Here is a 22,885-nt window from a genome sequence, read left to right as displayed (position 1 = left end):
CCACCATCAATCGTTTATGCAGGCCGACTGGAAACCTGTTAGAGGCAGTAAACAGCTTCTGGGATGCGTTTTATAGAGCAAGAAGATCAAAGCTATTGAATTTCATATGTTTAATCCAAAAAGCAGCCAATCTTTTTAAAAATATACAAAAGGTGTCAGAAGGGGGACAAAACAATACAGTATATACAATTACATAAAATACCGTATTTTTCACTTTATAACACGCACCTGATTATAAGACGCACCCCCAAATTTGGTGAAGGAAAAGAGAAAAAAAAAATGTTTTTTAGTGTTAAATGAGGTCAGTCTTATTATGCCAGTGTGTCTAACAAATCATATAGGGTATATGTCCATCATACCCCCCCATCCTAAAATTAGCCCCCTTAATCTGGATATGGCCCCCTTATATTGAATATAGCCCCCTTGTGCTGGCACACGTCCCCCAGTGATGCCACATGTCCCCCATTGCTGGCACACGTCCCCTATTGCTGGCACACGTCCCCTACAGCTGGTACATGTCTCCCTGTGCTGCCCATGGCCCCCTATGGATGGCACACGTCCCCCTGTGCTGCCCATGCTCCCTATGGATGGCACACGTCCCCCTGTGCTGCCCATGGCTCTCTATGGATGGCATACATCCCCCTGTGCTGCCCATGGCTCTCTATGGATAGCACACATCCCCCGAACCTGCCCATGGCCCTCTATGGATAGCATATGTCCCCCTGTACTGCCCATGACCCACTTATGGATGGCACACGTCCCCCTGTGCTGTCCATGGCCCCCTATTGATGGCACACATTGCCCATAATAAAATAAAAAACTCTTTACTTACCTTCTCCAGGGCTGTCCTCCCGGTGTCTCCCTCCGTGCTGTTGAGCAACGCCACTTCCTGGTTCTCGGTGTCGATCATGTGATCGGCACAGCAGAGTGACATCATCTCTGCGTGCCTGATCACAGCGGCAGCAGGGAGACCGGAGAGACACCGGGAGATCAGCGCTGGAGGCAGTAAGTAAAGAGTTTTTTTATTTTACTATGGGCAACAGCATGGGGGCCATATCTAACACAAGGGGGGGGCATGTGCCATCAAAGGGGGGCGCAGGCACATATAATATGCGCTGCTCCCCCAGCCCATCACTGCGGTGCGGTTTCAGCACCACGGTGATGGACAGCGGCAGTGCATATTATATGAGCGGGAGATCTCCCGCTGCCTCCTGTAGCCTCCACAAGCCTACAGCACCTCTCCAGAGCTACCCCCACCTCCCCTGGGCCCGGCAGTATATAATCCGTATATTCGGATTATAAGACGCACCCCCTACTTTCCCCCAAAATTTGGGGGAACAAAAGTGCATCTTATAAAAGCGAAAAATACAGTATAACGAGATAACAAAAGAAAAGTACTAAACCTGTGTCACGGAAATAGCTCAAAGCTTAGCAGAGGGATGGACTCCCTAGGAAAAAAAAAAACAAATCCACAGCATGTACCTCCCAGGAGTGACAAATGACAGAAAGCCAGACGCAGATTTTTATTAGATCAAGTTTACACCCACATATATTTATGTCGGAGCTGGTCTTGGGATGTGTTAAATCTTTTGGAATTTTGGATCCACAACTTTTAGGATATCTTCGGCCCTGGAGAGAGATATCGTGGTCATGTTTCCTATCACAATTTTACCTTTCTATAGAGATGAAACATGGCATAGATAGCATCATCCATCTGACCGAGATTAAGTTGGTGGTCTTTGGCTTGCCTTAGGGTTACGTGAGTGAATGTTATCCTCGTTCCTTCACCGAGAGGCAGAAAATATATCTCCCATAACTATGCCTGCCACAGGAACCCAAATATTCATAACTGTATGTCGGCTCACAAGCGACAGGTTGCAGACCTTTGAACTCAAGCAGAGCTGACTCCAGAGGGGATACATTTGTCGCATCTATCCTCCTATAATCAGCACCCAGGCTTTGTGTCTGCTATCTAACAGATGTATCAGGTAAATTACCTGTTCCCACCAGGAGGTCCAACTTCAATAGAGGTTGAAGAGTCTCTCTCTTCCCCAGTTCTAATGAGTTTTTTTTACCTCCCCAGTTATAATTAATCCCATTTGCTCACTGTGGGGGGGAGTGATATGTCCCCTTCCCGGAAAGGTTAAGGGTACCTTCACACTTAGCGATGCAGCAGCGATCCGACCAGCGATCTGACCTGGTCAGGATCGCTGCTGCATCGCTACATGGTCGCTGGTGAGCTGTCAAACAGGCAGATCTCACCAGCGACCAGTGAACAGCCCCCAGCCAGCAGCGACGTGCAAGCGACGTTGCGCTTGCACGGAGCCGCCGTCTGGAAGCTGCGGAGACTGGTAACTAAGGTAAACATCGGGTATGGTTACCCGATGTTTACATTAGTTACCAGTGTGAGCAGGGAGCAGGGAGCCGCGCACACTAAGCGCTGGCTCCTTGCTCTCCTAGCTACAGTACACATCGGGTTAATGAACCCGATGTGTAATGCAGCTACATGTGCAGAGAGCAGGGAGCCGCGCACACTGAGCGCTGGCTCCTTGCTCTCCTAGCTGCTGTACACATCGGGTTAATTAACCCGATGTGTACAGCAGCTACATGTGCAGAGAGCCGGAGCCGGCAGCACAGGCAGCGTGAGAGCTGCGGAGGCTGGTAACTAAGGTAAATATCGGGTAACCACCTTGGTTACCCGATGTTTATCTTGGATACAGCTTACCTCAGCTGTCAGACGCCGGCTCCTGCTCCCTGCTCGCTTCATTTGTCGCTCTCTTGCTGTCACACACAGCGATCTGTGTGTCACAGCAGGAGAGCGGCTTTGAAGAAAACGAACCAGGGCTGTGTGTAACGAGCAGCGATCTCGCAGCAGGGGCCAGATCGCTGCTCAGTGTCACACACAGCGAGATCGCTAATGAGGTCACTGCTGCGTCACAAAAAGCGTGACTCAGCAGCGATCTCGGCAGCGAGCTCGCTGTGTGTGAAGCACCCCTAACTTCCAGAGGTGGGTCCAAAGAGAGCTACCCTGTGGTTTGCCTTCTATGAGCCTTTCTTAAAAAAAAAAAAAAAAAAAAAGGGTTTAGTAACACATAAAAAGTATAAAAGCATAAAATCATAATAAAATATTAAAAAAAAAACTGAAGAAAAAAAGTTTTCATTAGAGCCCATGTGCCTTATGGAGCACACAAGGCAAGGGCAAACAAAAGTTGTGGATTACATATACAGTTAGGATCTCCAGTGATCGTTTGCGATCTGATTGTAAATATTTATTTTCCAAGCAGTGCCACCACCAGGAGCAGTGAAGCATTACACAACGCCGCTGAATTGAAAGGGCTGTCCGAGAAAGGGATGGATGTGCCGAGTGCTCCAGAGACACTTTGTAGCAGATCTCCATTTCCGCCTATAGATGGAGGCACTGAACGTGGAATTTTAAAGGGATTGTCCATCTTTGGGGACATTTTTTTTTTTTCTTTTCAACTTAAATGCATGTATTTGGGACTAAAAATAATTTTTGTTATTGGGTCTCATTATACATTTTCAATATTTGCCTTATGCAGGCTCATGGTTTCTCTGCAAATTTAACTTTGCTGTTGTCTGTGGTCATAAATGAGCTAAGAGGAGCTCAGAAAAGGACAAAAAGAAGAGTCGCCAACTTTCTGTCAGACTGTCATAGTGAGCTCACTGATTGACTCTCAGTTAACTCATTCTACGACCAGGAATAGATAGATAGTGCTATAAAAGGCAAACATGCAAAGTTATTAACAGATTTGAACTGCATAAATCATTTTTTTAGGTAAAAAATAAAATAAAATTGTGCCTAGCGGTGGACGGCGCCTTTAGGTATATAGCCGAAAAAGTGCTGAGCATTTACTCTGAATCTGAAATGGTCCATCCGCCATTTTAATATTAAGTTATACGTTTGCTGATCAGTTTCCTCACCAGGTGATGGACAGCCGAGTCCCCAGCCTCTTAGCTATGTTGAAGACAGATCAGAGGGGAGAGGCTCCTGCTGCAGCCAGTGGTCTTAAAGCCACATACAAAAGAGTAAAGCGGAGAAGGAGGAAGGACATGGCAGCGGAGACCCACAGATAAAATGTCTTTATATATTTTTTCAGTTTTTGCAGGAATAGGAGACTAAAGAGGATCTAAGAAAAGGAAAGGGATTCATGGAGAAAGTTCTGGGGAATATTTAACATATTTTTGGGGGCATTTTCGTGCTCCTGTATGGGCGTGTGTAGATAGCTTTTGTGGAGGAGATGTAAATACAGAGTGGTCCAAAAGTAGGTGGACAGTTAGGGTTATCAAACATGGTGTAAAGTGAAACTGACTCAGTTGCCCTTAGCAACCAATCAGATTCCACTTTTCATTCTTCACAGACTCTTTGGAAAATGAAAGGTGGAATTTGATTGGTTGCTAAGGGCAACTGAGTCAGTTACAGTTCACACCATGTTTGATAACTCTATTGCACAAACTGTCCACCTACTTTTGGACCACCCTGTATACACATCACTGACGCATTTACCTGATTTATTCCAGTTTTTAAAATGCTGGATCACAACGTCTTCCAACTTCTTCAGCTTCGGGTGACTATAGATAAAAGGCTTCTTGACATCAGATCCTAGAAGTAGAGGATAGGGGTATAAGTCCGGGGAATAGCGCTAAAAGGATCTTGCCATTGTGTAAAGATATGCTATGATTGGTGGACCCCAATCAATCCCAAGAGTGATTAAGTGTTGTGGCCCCTTTAATATCTTACCTGCTGCTCTCACGGTCTTTATTTGCAGAGCTAGGGATGCCCCATCCACAACGTGACCGTTGCAGCCACTCAGTGATCTTATGTCATCTACCTTAGCAGCAACACCAGTGATTGCCTGCAGCGGTCACGTGTTATGTTACAAGATTAAAAAGAAGCTGCATGATCAACAGGCTGTATTCATATTCACTTTTTGTTGGCAGATCCCGGACAGCATCTTTAATTTGGATGGCTGCCCCGCATAACCGGCCAGCAAGGGGTGTCACAGTGCAAGGAAAAAATAATTAAGAGACTTCTGTGCCAAATCGGTGCAGCGGGCGCGAAGTTATCAGCACTGGTGGACATCCCGGTGATCCGATCCAATATTTATAGCATTATTTTGAGAGACAGTAATACCCCCTTAGATTGCAGCTGCCTTCAACCTCCAGTAGAGGGAGCTAAGGAGCTCAATGTATACTTTACTATCATTGAGCTTAATATATGAAGAGTATGCAGTGAGCTCCCCCTAGTGGTAGCCACAGGAAGCCATAATAATACAGGACGTCCCCATCAGATGTTTACATATAGTCAATTTCGACAAATGTTGCAAGCAAACAATTAATCATGCTCCTATTAACTCCCTGAGACACCTATGGCGATCAATTGATGATCCATTTCTTACAATATACGCAGCCGTCTGCCGGAGACAGCTGAACGCACAGGGGGATTAACTGCAGGATTGGGATTTCCTGGGTAGCGAGGTATAGATGTATAGGATCACGTCCAGACGCAGAGCCGGATTTGCAATCAGATTAACCCACAAAGAAACGTCTTGTAAATTGCAGATTTTAAAGTAAGCCGAATTAAAGGGGTCCTGGGATAGAGACCGCCCTGCCGGCCTGCAGTGTGCAGGACATTTCCCAGCACGGAGGAATAGAATAGGGTCGTACAAATATGGATCAATCCATTAGAGTTGAGCAAAAAGATCTGCAGGACCCTGGGCCGGAGGCCATGTCTGGAGAACCCGCTGTGATCCTCCTATGTTGGTGCGTCCGGCACAAAGTCATAACTGCGGTGCGATGGACACATGTCGCTACACCGGGTCTGCTAATCCAAAGCACCTCACAGGCTGACAGCAGCTAACAAGAGGTTCACTCTTATGGCTGGCGGTCATGGGCTACCAACATGACCGCTGGACCAGGGTCCTGTTCATCTCCCAGGAGAGCAAAAGGATCAGGCGCTGAAATTGGACTAAGTCGTTTCGCCACCTGACCTTCCTCATAGGTATATAGAGGCCTATAAGGCGCTGACCCATAAACCTTTCTCACCAACTACAGGACGGATGATAAATGTATGATCGCTGGGATTTTAGCAGACGAAACTCTCACCACTGGGAACTGGGGCACAAAGTCTCCAATGTGAACAGAGCAGTACTGAGCATGTGCAGCCGCTGCTCCAGTCTATAGGAATGGTGGTCATAAATGCTCATTACCTCTCCCAATCACAGAGGTGGTCTTTGTGACCCCTGTATATGTGACTGGGGGGAGTCCCAACAGTCAGATCTTCAGTGATCAAACATTTATCACCTCTTGGGCAGATCAGAGATATGATGTTTATGGCTCTTCTTCCCCAATGCAGATGACGGCTGGTTTTATACATACCATTACCAGAGGCAAACATGGATTCCAGGTTCTGGTAAAGATTCATGAAGTTGGAATTTCTGCCAAGTTCATTTCTTGCCCGACTCATACCTGTTGAGTAAAAAAAACAAAACTTAAAAATAACCAAAATAAGTAAAATCCATTAAACATACAAAAACAGACTAAGGTTAGAGATCACTGCAACCAGGGGGTTTAGGTTTTTGGCCTGAGAGGGTGCTGCATGATTACCGAGAAACTGGACAGAACTGCTCCAATTTTTGATCAAAGTATAGTATAAAGTAATACCATTGTCTCTGCCGGTAGCCACCACTAGGGGGAGCTGTTTAGTATACGATATTATAGAGCACAATGTATATAGATGTGTAACACACACACTTACCTTTGGAGCCATCCATTATGGAGCGCAGATAGTAGAAGAGCGAACGGGTTCCCATTTGCAGCAGCAGCTCGTAGCCGTGATACAGACTGATACAAAGAGCAAAGTCACCCTCCACCACTCCCATCTGAGCCCCCTGGATAAAACAAGAGAAGCAAAAAGGGGTACATCTGTGATTTAAAGGGGGTTTCGGACATTTTTTTTTCTTTACTTAGATGCATATATTTTGGATTAAGAATCATTTTTGCAATTGGGGTTCATTAAAACTTTTGTACCATTTGCCTTCTATAGCAAGATAAAGCGCACCAATCACCAGGATTTTCCTATATAACCTAAATCCGGCGCTATACTGGCACTATCAGGCTGATTCTATACATACCTTTAGTTGTCAGCTAGAATGTATAGGTTTTGAAACACATGCAAGTAAAGCTTGTAAAATGAGCAGCTTTTTGAATGGCAGCAGCTGCCGAACAGCTGATAGCTAGGGTGGGTATTCACAGTGATTCCCGCCCCCCTGCCTGTCTGTCCTCCCCCGATCTGTTATTTATGCTAATTCTATTATAGAATCGTTTTACTAAGTGACTAGAAGGACCTGTGCTGATGTCATACCCATGTGACCAGAAGGGGCGGGGCCTCAGCCATCAGAAAAATAATGTTGCTTCCTGGTATCAGCTGTTGGCTGAGGCCACGCCCCTTCTGGTCACATAGGAATAGCACAGGTCCTTCTAGTCACTTAATAAAACGATGCTCTGTAACTGAGAATCCATCATTGAGCCCTGATGGGGAATTTGTACTCTTTTTATCTGTCTTTTTCTGAGCTCCTGCAAGCGGATTTAGAACCACAAACCACATCAAAGGTAAATATTAAAGAAAACAAAGAGTCTGTAAGAACCAAAAAGGTGCAATTTTGTCTTATGAAACCCAATTACAAACCAAATACCTGCATATACAGTGCCTACAAGTAGTATTCAACCCCCTGCAGATTTAGCAGGTTTACACATTCGGAATTAACTTGGCATTGTGACATTTGAACTGTAGATCAGCCTGGAAGTGTGAAATGCACTGCAGCAAAAAAGAATGTTATTTCTTTTTTTATTTTTTTGTCGATTAATTTTTTAACGTCAACAGTAAGCAACGGCTGGATAAGGCAGCCAGAATTTTTTCAGGAAAGAAAAACTGCAACCATATGGTGGAACAGAGTGATTTAAATGGAATCATGTGGGATCTGGAAAAAACTATGGCATCACGTATTAGAACATGGTGGGACAATAAAACCTTACATGCTTACCTGGATGCCGATATGGTACCAAGGGGACTCAGAATCAAAAAGAGACCCACCACAGAATTCAATGAGATATTTATAAACCAATGGAATGCAGTGTTATCTGAATGCTCAAAAAAACTGATTTTATTAATTGTTGAGCAGGAACAAATTAAACTAACTGAATTGGATAACAAAGTTAAGGAATTGGAGAATGCATTATTGGAGTATAAAGAACTGGATTCCTATAATTCCATGAAAGAAAAAATTGATGTGAACCTTAATAAATTGGAGGATTCTATAACCGCAACAAAGGAAGACAAATTCCAGAGGGATCTCATGGATTACAAGCAGGATAGAATCTACACCTGGCATCATTACCGACGGAATTTCCCTAGATCTATCATGAGGAAAAAAGGAAAAAACAAATGGGGAGAAAATAAAGTAAGTTTTTCTTCTACGGAACCTGAAACATCTGATGGCAATACGGACTTATCAGAGACTGAAACAACTATGCCATCTACCTCTGTCCTATCGCCAAAAAACGTTTTCTCCAGTTTAAAAAAATCAAGAAAAAAACAAGAAGGGCTGGCAGGAAACACCCAAACAGAACGAAATACCAGCACGGATATTACACCAGGAGGCAGAAAATATATCTTCATTAATTAATTTGTCTGCTACTATTCTTAATACAAATGAAATTAAGATATTGGAAAAAGGCTTATCTTTTGTGCCTGATACAAAATTCAACTTGCTGGAAACAATATTTGACGTGAATCGTTTTGTAAGGAGATTGACTGTAAAGAAACATTTCTATGATGAAAATGAAACTGCATTGCCAATTATGTGTCAAGATGATTTAACCCCAATGATTTCCTTTCAGGAACAGATGGCATTACAAAATTTGCGAGATTTGGGAGATGATATAACTGATGGGGATATAAAAAATAGATATGCATGCAATAGAGTACCTAATCCATCTTTCTACCCCACCCAGACACGTTGTCAACAGATGGAGGATTTCCAAAACCTTGTAGAGAAAGAGTTAACTAAATTAAATAATTCTAACAATATAATGTCCCATAATTTAACATCAGGGGAAAGGAGGGCTTTAAAAACCCTAAAAAATAACAACAATATAATAATAAAAAACTCTGACAAGGGGGGGATCAATTGTAATCATGGATGTGGGGTTATATGAAAAGGAGGTACAGGGAATGTTGAAGGATAGTAACATCTATAAAAAATTATCCCATAATCCCATAAATGAGATTAAAAAGGCATTGGGAGGTTTGTTGGAAGAAGGAGTTTCACTGGGTTTGATTAACCAGAAACAGAAGGATTATTTTAACCCTTTACACCCAATGACACCCCTTCTACATGCACTACCTAAATCCCACAAAAATCAGTTCCCACCAAGTTTTCGCCCCATTATTTCAGGCATAGGGTCTGTCACTGAACATCTCTCGGAGTGGCTGGATAAGCATCTCCAGTTTCTGGCCAAAGCCTCGCCGAGTTTTGTTCAGGACAGTAAACATGTGCTTAATGTTTTGAATGGCATGGAGTGGCGGGATGATAATTGTTGGGTAACATGCGACGTGTGTACATTATACACGTCCATCCCACACTACCTTGCCATTATGGCATTGAAAACGCAGATGGAAAAATATTCCGATTTTTCTTGTGACTTAGGCTATGTGCCCACGCTACAGGATTTACCGCGGATTTAGCCGCGGATTTAGCGCGGATTTACCGAAAATCTGCAGCAGCAGCACTTCCAAGCCATTTCAATGGCATTTTGGAAATGCTGTGCCCATGCTGCGGATTTTTCCGCGGCGGATTTGCCGCGGATTTTGATCCGGAAAAATCTGCAGCATGTCAATTGTTTGGTGCAGATTTGGTGCGGATTTTTGGCTTTAAATGGGGAAAAAAAAAAAAAAAATCCGCATCAAAATCCGCGGCAAATCCGTGGTAAATCCGCGGCAAATCCGCGGGTGCGGATTTGCCGCGAAAGTCGCGGATTTTCAGGCAAAAAAATCCGCAGGGACATTCTAGCGTGGGCACATAGCCTTACAGCAGTATATATTGGATGAAACTTTTTTGCTGTTAAAAAACAATTACTTCACTTTTTTGGGGGATTTTTATTTACAGACACAAGGTTGTTCAATGGGTTCACGTTTTTCACCATCTCTGTTTTGGTGGGAGGAGGAGTTTATTTTTAAGTTCAAAAATCCTTTCAGCCCGAACATATTAATTTTCCTCAGATTTATTGATGATATTTTGATCATATGGAAAAATGGAGACGAAAAAAATGGAAAATTTTATTTCATTTATTAACAACAATCCTTATAATTTAGGGTTTACATATCAAAGTAATCCTTCACAAATCCATTTTTTGGATATGATTTTGATGGGAAACAAAGAAAAAAATATTGTTGACTGCAAGCTATTTCGTAAGCCCTCAACAGGAAATTCTATCCTGCATGCGACTAGCTGTCATCCCAGGTTCGTAGTAGAAAATATCCCCACTGGGGAATATATAAGGGCAAAACGCTGTTGCACAAAAATGTCGGATCTAGAACAGGAGTATGAAGAAATAGATAGGAGATTTGTTGCCAGGGGTTATTCCCAAAAAAAAACCTTGAAAAATCTAAAATAAAAGTGCACTCCAAAACTAGGGAGCAGTATTTGAAACAGGGCAGGGGGGAAAATTCTCAAAATGTGCAACCAGTTTTTTCAACTAAATTCAGTAAGAATTACTATGACATAGGAATCTTCTCACAATGTGCACTACCGGTTTTGACTGCAGATGAAACCTTGAATCGCATATTGGAGGGAGGTGTCAAATTTGTTTCAAAGAAAAATACCACACTGGGTGCGTTATTATCCCCCAGCGATCATAAAAATAAATCAAAGAAAATGGATAAATCGAACTGGTTATCAGTGAATGGTTCATATAAATGTGGTGGAAGAACCTGTGGTTTATGCAAATATGTCAGTAATACAAAGAATGTTTTATCGTATACTAATGGGAAACAATTTGACATCCGAACAATGATAAACTGCAGTTCTACAAATGTTGTGTATGTAATCTCCTGCACTATGTGCAAACTGCAGTACATAGGTCACACCACTAGGACACTGAGAAAAAGAATATCGGAACATGTGTACGATGTCCTAAATAAATCAACCAGGAGTCCTTCAGGAGCCTCCCAGCATTTTCTCAGTGTCCACGGGGGTGATTTAAGTAGCTTGCATGTGAGCGGCATAGAGAAAATACTGTTACCTAGGAGGGGAGGAGATATAAAAAGAATGTTACAACATAAAGAGATAAAATGGATTTTTGAGATGGAAACAAGGGTTCCTACAGGACTAAATATAAGAAATGATATAATGTATTTTTATTGAGAATTTATCTGTTGCTCACTTATTTGGTTGCACTTATAAATGTGAATTAATTGGATTTTTGCATATTTAAATTTTGTATTGATTGCTGATATCATATCCTGTGCCATATGTTTTTAGTCTGGATTCATTGTGAGATGTGTTGAGACTGAGTAAGGACAACTAGTCCGAAACGCGTCCTCCTAACATGGCATAATGGATTTTTAATATTTCTTCAATAAAGGATATTTATTTTTAATTACTGGAACTGTGCTGGATCGACTTTTTGCATGGAATTCTGAGTGCCTACAAGTAGTATTCAACCCCCTGCAGATTTAGCAGGTTTACACATTCGGAATTAACTTGTGTGAGGCAAATCCCGGGATATGAAGATGAATTATGACTCCAGTCATAATCCCTCATCACTCCCTGGCAGTGCCCCCTCCCTTCTTGTTCTCAGTGTTCCACTTACACCTCCATGGCCATGTCCTGTGATATGGAAATTAGGTGGCTTGGGGACAATGGACACAGGATGACTCCCTGCCGTGACCCTGTAGTGGGGGCTGCTAGCTAGTTAGCAAGGCTATGGAAATAGCCAGACAGAACGACTCCAGTAAAAAATGGTTCATATCTCGCAAGCCATATTTCCGATAAATATGGCAACCATAAAAATGGTGTCTCCGCATGCGGACGATGCCGGCACACCCTTTTTATGGGAGCAGGACATTGGGAAATGCCCCAGGCGTGATATCAGCCAATGGGGAACTGGCAGACAGGTCATGAGTCCCCTCGTTCTGTAGCTAAATTCATAACTGTCACAATGAGAGCATTGGCGTCCGCCTACGACGCTCCCAGGCAAAGTTATGGCCCATATTCCATGTTGTGGATTGTCCATAACTCAAGCCAGGGGTGGAGCAGTGCTCCCTCTGAGGTCACTAAGGTAGGAGGGGACCTGGATTTGCCCAGGTTGATAACCCTACTTCGGCCATTTTCCAGTGTTCTTTTCGCTGGGGGCACGTGTAGGAAACATCTGTGGGAAGGATCCTAGAAACCTGGGTACAGCGCCCCCCTGTGGCCAGACGCAACAAGGTAACTGCTGGAACTGTGTATGCCTGTTTGTAACCCATGCTTTGACTGTAACTGTACTCTGACATATGTATATTCTGTAGATTCCCTATTGTATATATTGTAGTTTCTAGTGTGCTTTAGGCTGATTAAATTATATAATTAATCTTGGGCTGTTCTGTTATCTCGATCTTGAATCCCACGTCTGTGTGTTCGGCTAATAGTTACCGTAAATCGGTTGGTGGCAGCGAATTGTGCCAAGGATTATTGTGGGGAGGCCAGTGAGATTCGGGGAGATTTTATATATTCCGCCCGCGGAGGTCGGGGGAATATATATCTTACTCTCACCGGGGACCCTTCAATAATCGGCATAAGTAGTATAGCGGCCTCCTTGCTTATGGTCGGGCAATTCCATAATCGGCCTGACTATAAGAGGGGCGCTAGAGAGCGCGTCACGTGCTCTGTCTGTCGGTCGGGAGGTATAAAGGAGGGGTGACCCCCACTTGTTACCCCCCGATTGTGACGTACTGGTAGCCAGCGCGGGGGATTTCTGAGTGACCCCCCCGGTGGTTTGTGACATATTGGTGGCATAGCGGTGGGATCGAGATAATAGTGTGTGTGAGTGTGAGACCCATACTCCCAGACACTAAAGACTGCCTGCAGCAGCTGTGGCTGCTGGGGTCTTCAGACTAGCTCAACACTAGAGTGTCAGAGTGCAGATACTGTAAGGTGTGTGGAGGCATCAGGTGTCAGTTCTGTGTCAGTGACCAAAAGTCTGCAAGAATGGCTGATGGCACCAGGAGCAGAGCTATGCAACTGGCCAATGCTAAGGCAGGAGCCGAAGAGAGGGAGGACGGTGCTGTGGACAGCAATGAGGAGGTTGCCCACGAGTCCTCCAGGAGCTCGACGCCAGAAAACCGTTCTGCCGAGGACATTGCGCAACCTGGCACTGCTGGACAAGATGAGGAGGAGCTCACCCAAGGTTCCTCAACGAGCCAGATGCCAGCCCTCCGCTCTGCAATGGACAGTGAAGCACCAGGCTCCGCAGCGGGCCGCAGATCACCACGTGCCATTCCACCGAGCCTGGGAGGCTCGGATAGCCTTCTTCAAATGGCTATGGCCCTTCTCCAGGCTGGAGACCAGAAGGGCTACAAGGAACTCCTGGCAGAGCGCAGGGCAGAGCGGCAGGCAGCGCGTGACGCTGAGGCTGCGGAGGGCACGCAGAGCGTGAGGCTGCGGAGCGAGAGCGGCAGGCAGCGCGTGAAGAGCGAGAGCGACAGGCAGACCGTGACTACCAGCTGCAGCTAGCTCAGCTCCGGCCCTCATCAGCCACATGTGACCTTCGAGACACCAAACTTCCAAAGGTCCGTGTTGAGGACTTCCCAGTGCTGGAGAAGGATGGAGACTTGGACTCTTTCTTGACTGCTTTTGAACGGACTTGCTTGCAGCACCATCTGGACAAGGACCAGTGGGCCAAATACCTGACCCCCCGTTTAAGGGGTAAGGCCCTGGATATCCTTGGGGACTTGCCTGCTGAGGCAGATCAGGGCTACGACACCATCAAGCGGGCCCTGATCCAACAGTACAACCTCACTCCAGAGTCCTACCGCAAGAAGTTCCGGAGCCTACAGAAGGGACCAAAGGACTCCTGGGCTGACCACCGGCGGGCACTTGCCCGAGCTGCCGACCACTGGACCCAAGGCCTGCAGCTTTCCACCGGACCGGAGATCCTGGACTTGTTCATCACGGAGCAACTCTTGTGGAACTGCCCTGAGGATCTCCGCCAGTTCATCCGAGACCAGAAGCCAAAGGGGTCCACGGCTACAGCTGCCCTTGCCGATGACTACACCAACAACCGGGCCCCTGAGGCCAGGAGAGCGGCCACCAGCAGCACCTGGAGAGGGGGTAAGATGAATTCTGCGACTGCCCCACCTGCCCCTAGACTGCAGGGGGTGTCCCCCTCAACTCCCCTCTCCAGGCCCGTGGCAGAACCAAGACGGTGCCACCAGTGCAACCTACCTGGACACTTCAAGGCCATGTGCCCTCAGCGTCCCAAGGCCCCGGCTCCGTCCCCGTCCCAAGGGCCGCCCAAGGTGTATTGTGTGGGTGGGGGTGGTGGTAGGTCCCTGGACAGCTTCCAACCTGTCACCGTCGGCCGGTCTGTGACCATAGGACTGCGAGACAGCGCCTCGGAGGTGACTCTGGTGCGGCCTGAGATGGTGTCCCCCCAAGACTTGATCCCTGGAAAAACCCTCGCTGTCTCCGGGATTGGAGGCATTGACCCGGCGCTGCCTGTTGCTGACATTTATGTGGACTGGGGCGCAGGGCGAGGGGTGAGGGAGGTGGGGGTAACTGATCGGATCCCCGCAAACGTGCTACTTGGGACAGATTTGGGGCAGATAACCTCCCAGTTTGGGCCCCCCCCAAGGGCTGAACCTTCAGCCCGTACTGACATGACTCCTAACAATGTTAATGTGTTATCTATGAATGATGTAAGGGAGGAGGGAGTGAACTCTGATATTTCTGCTTGCATAGACACCATAGACACACACTCAGCTGCAGCTGTGACAGGGGAGGGGGTCAGAGAAAGGTGTGACAATGCCTCTACAAGTAACCAGCCTGTGAGCTGGGATCTGTTGCCCTCTGCAGGGATAAGCAGAGAGCAGGGTGCTGCAGGGGGAGGACCAGTGTGTGGGGTGGGGGCTACCACAGCAAATGTGGGGTCCCCAGAGATTTCACAGCGGGGTTCTGTTGCTGCAGGAGGGGAACAGGCAGGTGAGATTGGGGCCGGTCCAGGAGCGGAAGTGCTCCCAGGTAAGATCTCGGTGCATGGTTCCCCCACAACCGGGGTGTCAGGAAGCCAGGTAGGTCTGCCTGAACCGGCGACTTGGTCAGGAACGGAGGAGGAGCAGGCACGACCCACGGTCGCAGCGGCTGTGGCCGCTGTCACCCGCAGTGGGAGTGCTGGAAGCCAAGGGGCCTCCCGGAGGTCCGATAGCTCTTCCCCTTCTGACCAAGTGGCAGCCGAGTCAGGTGGAGGCCAGGACACAGGTCCCGGGGTACTGACTGAAGATGTGACAGTCTCGTCGATTCTGGCCACATCTAGTCAGGGGTTTCAGGCAGCGTTAGAAGCTGACGACAGCCTGAAAGCTCTTAAGGAGCAGGCGGCACAGCCTCCCTCGGACTCGGACCCGGAGCGAGTGGTCTGGGACCAAGGACGGCTGTACCGGGCCACGGTCCAGCAGGGTTCACCGGAGGCGTGGCCCAGGGACCGACAGTTGGTGGTACCCTATCCGTTCCGGACGGAGTTGTTGCGGATCGCACATGAGATTCCGATGGCCGGACACCTAGGGATCGCTAAGACCAAGGCCAGGTTAAACCAGCATTTCTACTGGCCAAAAACGGGGGCCGATGTGGCTGCCTACTGCCGTTCGTGTGAAACCTGTCAGAGAGTGGGGAAGGCGGGGCCACGCCCCAAAGCCCCACTAGTATCTCTGCCAATCATCGATGAGCCTTTCAGGAGGGTGGCTGTGGATCTGGTCGGCCCGCTGGCCATCCCCAGCAGCTCCGGGAAACGCTTCCTACTGACGGTAGTGGACTATGCCACCCGGTACCCAGAAGCAGTGGCCTTGTCGTCCATTCGGGCTGACAAGGTGGCCACCGCATTGCTGGAGATTTTCTCCCGAGTGGGTTTTCCCCAGGAAATGCTCACTGACCGGGGGACCCAATTCATGTCCCAGCTGATGGAGGCCCTCTGTAAGCAAGTCCAGGTGCGACATCTGGTGGCCAGCCCGTACCATCCACAGACTAATGGCCTGTGCGAGCGGTTCAATGGCACCTTAAAGCAGATGCTTAAGATGTTGGTCGACTCCCATGGGCGTGACTGGGAGCGGTATCTCCCACACCTGTTATTTGCTTACCGGGAGGTTCCACAGGCCTCAACAGGATTCTCACCGTTTGAGCTCCTGTACGGGCGACGTGTGCGGGGCCCCCTGGCTCTGGTGAAAGAGGCTTGGGAAGGGGATTTGGCCACCCCTGGAGTGTCGGTTATCGAGTATGTCATGCGCTTCCGGGACAAAATGCAGGCCTTGACGCAACTGGTACACGACAATATGGCTCAAGCCCAGGCCGATCAGAAGCGTTGGTACGACCAGAACGCTTGTGAGAGGACCTACCAAGTGGGTCAAAAGGTGTGGGTACTGGTCCCCGTACCACAGGACAAGCTTCAGGCAGCCTGGGAGGGCCCATACCTCGTGTACCAGCAGCTCAACCCTGTAACGTACCTGGTCACCCTGGACCCTGCCCGTGGAAGGCGGAAGCCCTTCCATGTGAACATGATGAAGGCACATCATGAGCGGGAGGCATGTGCGCTCCCCGTGTGCAACCTGCCCGAGGAGGGAGAAGCGGAAACCCTCTTGGATATGCTAGCCCAGGTTAGGGCAGGCGGATCCATTGAGGATGTGGAGGTTGGCCACCAGCTCTTGGAAGACCAACGGTCCCAGCTGTGGGCCACCCTCCTCCCCTTCCGGGGGTTGTTTACCAACCAGCCCGGAAGGACTGACTTGGCTGTCCATCACGTGGACACTGGGGATCATCCCCCGATCCGGCGTTCAGCATATCGGGTCTCCCTGGAGGTGCAGCAACACATGCGCCAGGAGATTGACGAGATGCTGAAGCTGGGGGTGATCCAGGCATCCAACAGCGCTTGGGCCTCGCCTGTAGTCCTCGTCCCTAAGAAGGACCGAACCACTCGGTTCTGCGTGGACTACAGGGGGCTCAATGCGGTCACGGTCGCCGATGCGTACCCAATGCCACGCATCGATGACCTGCTCGATCAGTTGGCCGGGGCTCAGTACCTGACCATCATGGATCTGAGCCGGGGATATTGGCAGATCCCCCTGACTCGCAAGGCCAGGGAACGCTCTGCCTTTATTACCCCATTTGGACTGTACGAGTCCACGGTGATGCCATTCGGGATGAGGAATGCCCCTGCCACTTTCCAGCGGATGGTCAACACCCTGCTCAAGGGACTTGAAGGGTACGTGGCCGCGTACCTGGATGACATTGCCGTCTTCAGTCCCACCTGGGAGGACCACCTAGAGCATCTAGCACAGGTGCTCAGGCGGATCCACCGGGCAGGTTTGACCATCAAGCCGGGAATGTGTCAGCTGGCCATGAGCGAGGTCCAGTACCTCGGTCACCGGGTAGGTGGGAGAACACTGAAGCCCGAGCCTGAGAAAGTGGAAGCCATCGCATCCTGGCCCACCCCCAGGACCAAGAAGCAGGTGATGTCCTTCTTGGGGACCGCTGGGTACTATAGGAGGTTTGTTCCATGCTATAGTAGCCTGGCAAAGCCCTTGACGGACCTCACCAAGAAGAAGCTGCCCTCTGCAGTCGATTGGACAATGGACTGCGAGACAGCCTTCCGGGCCCTAAAGGACGCCCTGTCCAGCCCGCCCGTGCTACAGGCAGCCGACTTCACGCGGCCGTTTGTAGTACAGACCGACGCCAGTGACTTCGGCCTCGGTGCGGTGCTCAGCCAGGTGGACTCTGCGAGCCAAGAGCACCCAGTCTTGTACCTGAGCAGGAAGCTGTTACCAAGGGAAGTTGCCTATTCCACGATGGAGAAGGAGTGCCTGGCCATAGTGTGGGCCCTGCAGCGTCTGCAACCCTATCTATACGGGCGCCACTTCATCGTGGAGACGGACCACAATCCCCTCAGCTGGTTGCACACCGTCTCTGGGACGAATGGGCGATTGTTGCGATGGAGCCTTGCGCTCCAGCAATACAACTTCACCATTCGCCACAAAAGGGGCCGTGACCACGGTAACGCAGACGGGCTGTCCCGACAAGGAGAGGTCGCGGACGGGCGCACGGGGGAACACCGGAGTGTGCTGCCCCCTAGCGCCCTCAAAAGGGGGGAGGTGTGAGGCAAATCCCGGGATATGAAGATGAATTATGACTCCAGTCATAATCCCTCATCACTCCCTGGCAGTGCCCCCTCCCTTCTTGTTCTCAGTGTTCCACTTACACCTCCATGGCCATGTCCTGTGATATGGAAATTAGGTGGCTTGGGGACAATGGACACAGGATGACTCCCTGCCGTGACCCTGTAGTGGGGGCTGCTAGCTAGTTAGCAAGGCTATGGAAATAGCCAGACAGAACGACTCCAGTAAAAAATGGTTCATATCTCGCAAGCCATATTTCCGATAAATATGGCAACCATAAAAATGGTGTCTCCGCATGCGGACGATGCCGGCACACCCTTTTTATGGGAGCAGGACATTGGGAAATGCCCCAGGCGTGATATCAGCCAATGGGGAACTGGCAGACAGGTCATGAGTCCCCTCGTTCTGTAGCTAAATTCATAACTGTCACAATGAGAGCATTGGCGTCCGCCTACGACGCTCCCAGGCAAAGTTATGGCCCATATTCCATGTTGTGGATTGTCCATAACTCAAGCCAGGGGTGGAGCAGTGCTCCCTCTGAGGTCACTAAGGTAGGAGGGGACCTGGATTTGCCCAGGTTGATAACCCTACTTCGGCCATTTTCCAGTGTTCTTTTCGCTGGGGGCACGTGTAGGAAACATCTGTGGGAAGGATCCTAGAAACCTGGGTACAGCGCCCCCCTGTGGCCAGACGCAACAAGGTAACTGCTGGAACTGTGTATGCCTGTTTGTAACCCATGCTTTGACTGTAACTGTACTCTGACATATGTATATTCTGTAGATTCCCTATTGTATATATTGTAGTTTCTAGTGTGCTTTAGGCTGATTAAATTATATAATTAATCTTGGGCTGTTCTGTTATCTCGATCTTGAATCCCACGTCTGTGTGTTCGGCTAATAGTTACCGTAAATCGGTTGGTGGCAGCGAATTGTGCCAAGGATTATTGTGGGGAGGCCAGTGAGATTCGGGGAGATTTTATATATTCCGCCCGCGGAGGTCGGGGGAATATATATCTTACTCTCACCGGGGACCCTTCAATAATCGGCATAAGTAGTATAGCGGCCTCCTTGCTTATGGTCGGGCAATTCCATAATCGGCCTGACTATAAGAGGGGCGCTAGAGAGCGCGTCACGTGCTCTGTCTGTCGGTCGGGAGGTATAAAGGAGGGGTGACCCCCACTTGTTACCCCCCGATTGTGACGTACTGGTAGCCAGCGCGGGGGATTTCTGAGTGACCCCCCCGGTGGTTTGTGACATACTTGGCATTGTGACATTTGGACTGTAGATCAGCCTGGAAGTGTGAAATGCACTGCAGCAAAAAAGAATGTTATTTCTTTTTTTATTTTATTTTTTTTTAAATTGTGAAAAGTTTATTCAAAGGGTCATTTATTATTCAACCCCTCAAACCACCAGAATTCTGTTTGGTTCCCCTAAAGTATTAAGAAGTATTTCAGGCACAAAGAACAATGAGCTTCACATGTTTGGATTAATTATCTCTTTTTCCAGCCTTTTCTGACTAATTAAGACCCTCCCCAAACTTGTGAACAGCACTCATACTTGGTCAACATGGGAAAGACAAAAGGAGCATTCCAAGGCCATCAGAGACAAGATCGTGGAGGGGCACAAGGCTGGCAAGGGGTACAAAACCCTTTCCAAGGAGTTGGGCCTACCTGTCTCCACTGTTGGGAGCATCATCCGGAAGTGGAAGGCTTATGGAACTACTGTTCGCCTTCCACGGCCTGGACAGCCTTTGAAAATTTCCACCCGTGCCGAGGCCAGGCTTGTCCGAAGAGTCAAGGCTAACCCAAGGACAACAAGGAAGGAGCTCCGGGAAGATCTCATGGCAGTGGGGACATTGGTTTCAGTCAATACCATAAGTACTCCACCGCAATGGTCTCCGTTCCAGACGAGCCCGTAAGGTACCTTTACTTTCAAAGCGTCATGTCAAGGCTCGTCTACAGTTTGCACATGATCACTTGGAGGACTCTGAGACAGACTGGTTCAAGGTTCTCTGGTCTGACGAGACCAAGATCGAGATCTTTGGTGCCAACCACACACGTGACGTTTGGAGACTGGATGGCACTGCATACGACCCCAAGAATACAATCTCTACAGTCAAGCATGGTGGTGGCAGCATCATGCTGTGGGGCTGTTTCTCAGCCAAGGGGCCTGGCCATCTGGTCCGCATCCATGGGAAGATGGATAGCACGGCCTACCTGGAGATTTTGGCCAAGAATCTCTGCTCCTCCATCAAGGATCTTAAGATGGGTCGTCATTTCATCTTCCAACAAGACAACGACCCAAAGCACACAGCCAAGAAAACCAAGGCCTGGTTCAAGAGGGAAAAAATCAAGGTGTTGCAGTGGCCTAGTCAGTCTCCTGACCTTAACCCAATTGAAAACTTGTGGAAGGAGCTCAAGATTTTAAAGTCCACATGAGACACCCAAAGAACCTAGTTAACTTGGAGAAGATCTGCATGGAGGAGTGGGCCAAGATAACTCCAGAGACCTGTGCCGGCCTGATCAGGTCTTATAAAAGACGATTATTAGCTGTAATTGCAAACAAGGGTTATTCCACAAAATATTAAACCTAGGGGTTGAATAATAATTGACCCACACTTTAATGTTGAAAATTTATTAAAATTTAACTGAGCAACATAACTTGTTGGTTTGTAAGATTTATGCAGCTGTTAATAAATCCTGCTCTTGTTTGAAGTTTGCAGGCTCTAACTTATTTGCATCTTATCAAACCTGCTAAATCTGCAGGGGGTTGAATACTACTTGTAGGCACTGTAAGTTGTATATTTTTTGGAATAAAAAAAACATTTTTAATGGTAAGGGAGGCTTTGTTTGTTAATCTCGTATGTTGCTCTTCGCCTCAGGTTCTGTAGTGATTGCATTTGTGACCTCCCACCAGCATCAGACGGACCCCCTTGAAGATGAACCAATACACATGACAATGAAGGACACATGATCACTCACTATTATGTTAGACGGAGGGTTCTTTCTGAACTGATCTCGAGACAAAATGATTTGATATTTAGTCAGGTTGGGGATCTCCCGTCGCGTTAACACGTTATTTTGTATCAGACGCCCAGCAAATGTCTCAAGGACCTGGAAGAAAAAATAAATTTCAAAATATTAAATCAGAGTGAATGAGAAAAAAAAAGTTCAAATGCAACTTTAAAAAGAAGTGAATGCAGATTGGTGAATCCTGACAGTGTGCATTACACATACAGTCAGAATTCCCCTTAATTGCGAATTTGGAAGTCACATACCAACGAGTTTCTCATCATTCCCTCTCTATTACAAATCAAATACTGTGGTCCCTTGTAATCTGGAAATTAAGGTAAATCCTGACAGTGTGCAAAATGCACACTGTTAATATTTACCAAACAAGAACTTTGCTCGGCTAGCTCTGTTAGTTCCCAGATGAGAGTCATTACAGAATAGCTCCTTCTCTTGCGGACAATCTCTTCTGGCCGCTGGATCAATACATTAATCCTGACAAGTGTGCATAATGCACACTGTCAGGATTCACCAAACACGAACTATGCTCAGCTAGCTCTGCTGGTGCCACAGCCGAGAGTCATTGCAGAATAGCTCCTTCTCTGCCCATCTGGCCGCCAATTTTACTACATTCCTCTACCTATGGCCGCTACACGGTCGACGACTACTGTCACCTAATGGTGAAAGGTTCATGTATTACAAAATCTATAAGGTATTGTTGGGACCACTGCGGAAAGATTCCCTGCAATTTGGGGAATCAGGTTGTGATTATGATAAAAGCAGACATTATTACCATACAGTCCAGCATTTGTACAGTGTGTCCTCTTTACCACACATAATTTGATGTTCTGCCATTAATGCAGGAAAAATACTAATAAAAGCTCAAAAAATAAATAAAATAGTCTGAGTCTCTTATGCATTAGCACATAGAAATTCTAATAAAGTCGATTATACAAGGCACAGTCCTAAGATCCTAGAGCTGAAAGGTTTGTGACATTTTTCAATTCACCCGCTGCAAAAACACAACCACACATAACATAGATGCAGCCAAACCTCACATATGTGATTAAAGAGGACATGTCACCTACTCCCAAAAATTTGTGATAAACCCTGTAAAAATCCCTGAGCTCCCCTGATTCGGCAGCTCCTTTCTATTTCGCTCTGAATCGCTCCAATGGAAAGATATTCACATTTATTGCTTTTGGAGCGTAATATGTGAAATTTCTTCTTGAAGTCCAAAAGGGGCGTTTCTAGTCTTCTCTGGGCTGTGCACATTCATCTCTCGTTCTCCAGACGCTGCTGATCATAGCTCGGCAGCAGATCTAGCAGTCTAGCCTCCCACAGAGGACTCTGAAGACACGTGCAGATGGACTGCAAGCAGAAATTTCACATACTGCCCTCCAAAAGCAACAACTGTGAATATCTCTACTATGGAGTGTCTCAGTGGA

General features: G+C 47.6%; 1 protein-coding gene across 1 annotated transcript in view; it reads right to left on the bottom strand.

Annotated features, from left to right (window-relative positions):
- Positions 1–22,885, bottom strand: part of LOC142257975 (Fanconi anemia group M protein-like) — a 127,582-nt gene that overhangs the window by 47,865 nt on the left and 56,832 nt on the right. The window contains exons 5-8 of the mRNA XM_075330316.1: positions 21,411–21,542; positions 6,776–6,908; positions 6,397–6,486; positions 4,526–4,621 (exon numbers count right to left, since the gene is read on the bottom strand). Of these exons, the coding sequence (XP_075186431.1) occupies positions 4,526–4,621; positions 6,397–6,486; positions 6,776–6,908; positions 21,411–21,542 (451 nt within the window). The remainder of the gene's footprint in view (positions 1–4,525; positions 4,622–6,396; positions 6,487–6,775; positions 6,909–21,410; positions 21,543–22,885) is intronic.

Source organism: Anomaloglossus baeobatrachus, chromosome 12, assembly GCF_048569485.1.
Source record: "Anomaloglossus baeobatrachus isolate aAnoBae1 chromosome 12, aAnoBae1.hap1, whole genome shotgun sequence".
NCBI classification, from domain to species: domain Eukaryota; kingdom Metazoa; phylum Chordata; class Amphibia; order Anura; family Aromobatidae; genus Anomaloglossus; species Anomaloglossus baeobatrachus.
Note: the sequence above shows the minus strand (reverse complement) of the source record. Positions and strands in the feature narration are given on the sequence as shown.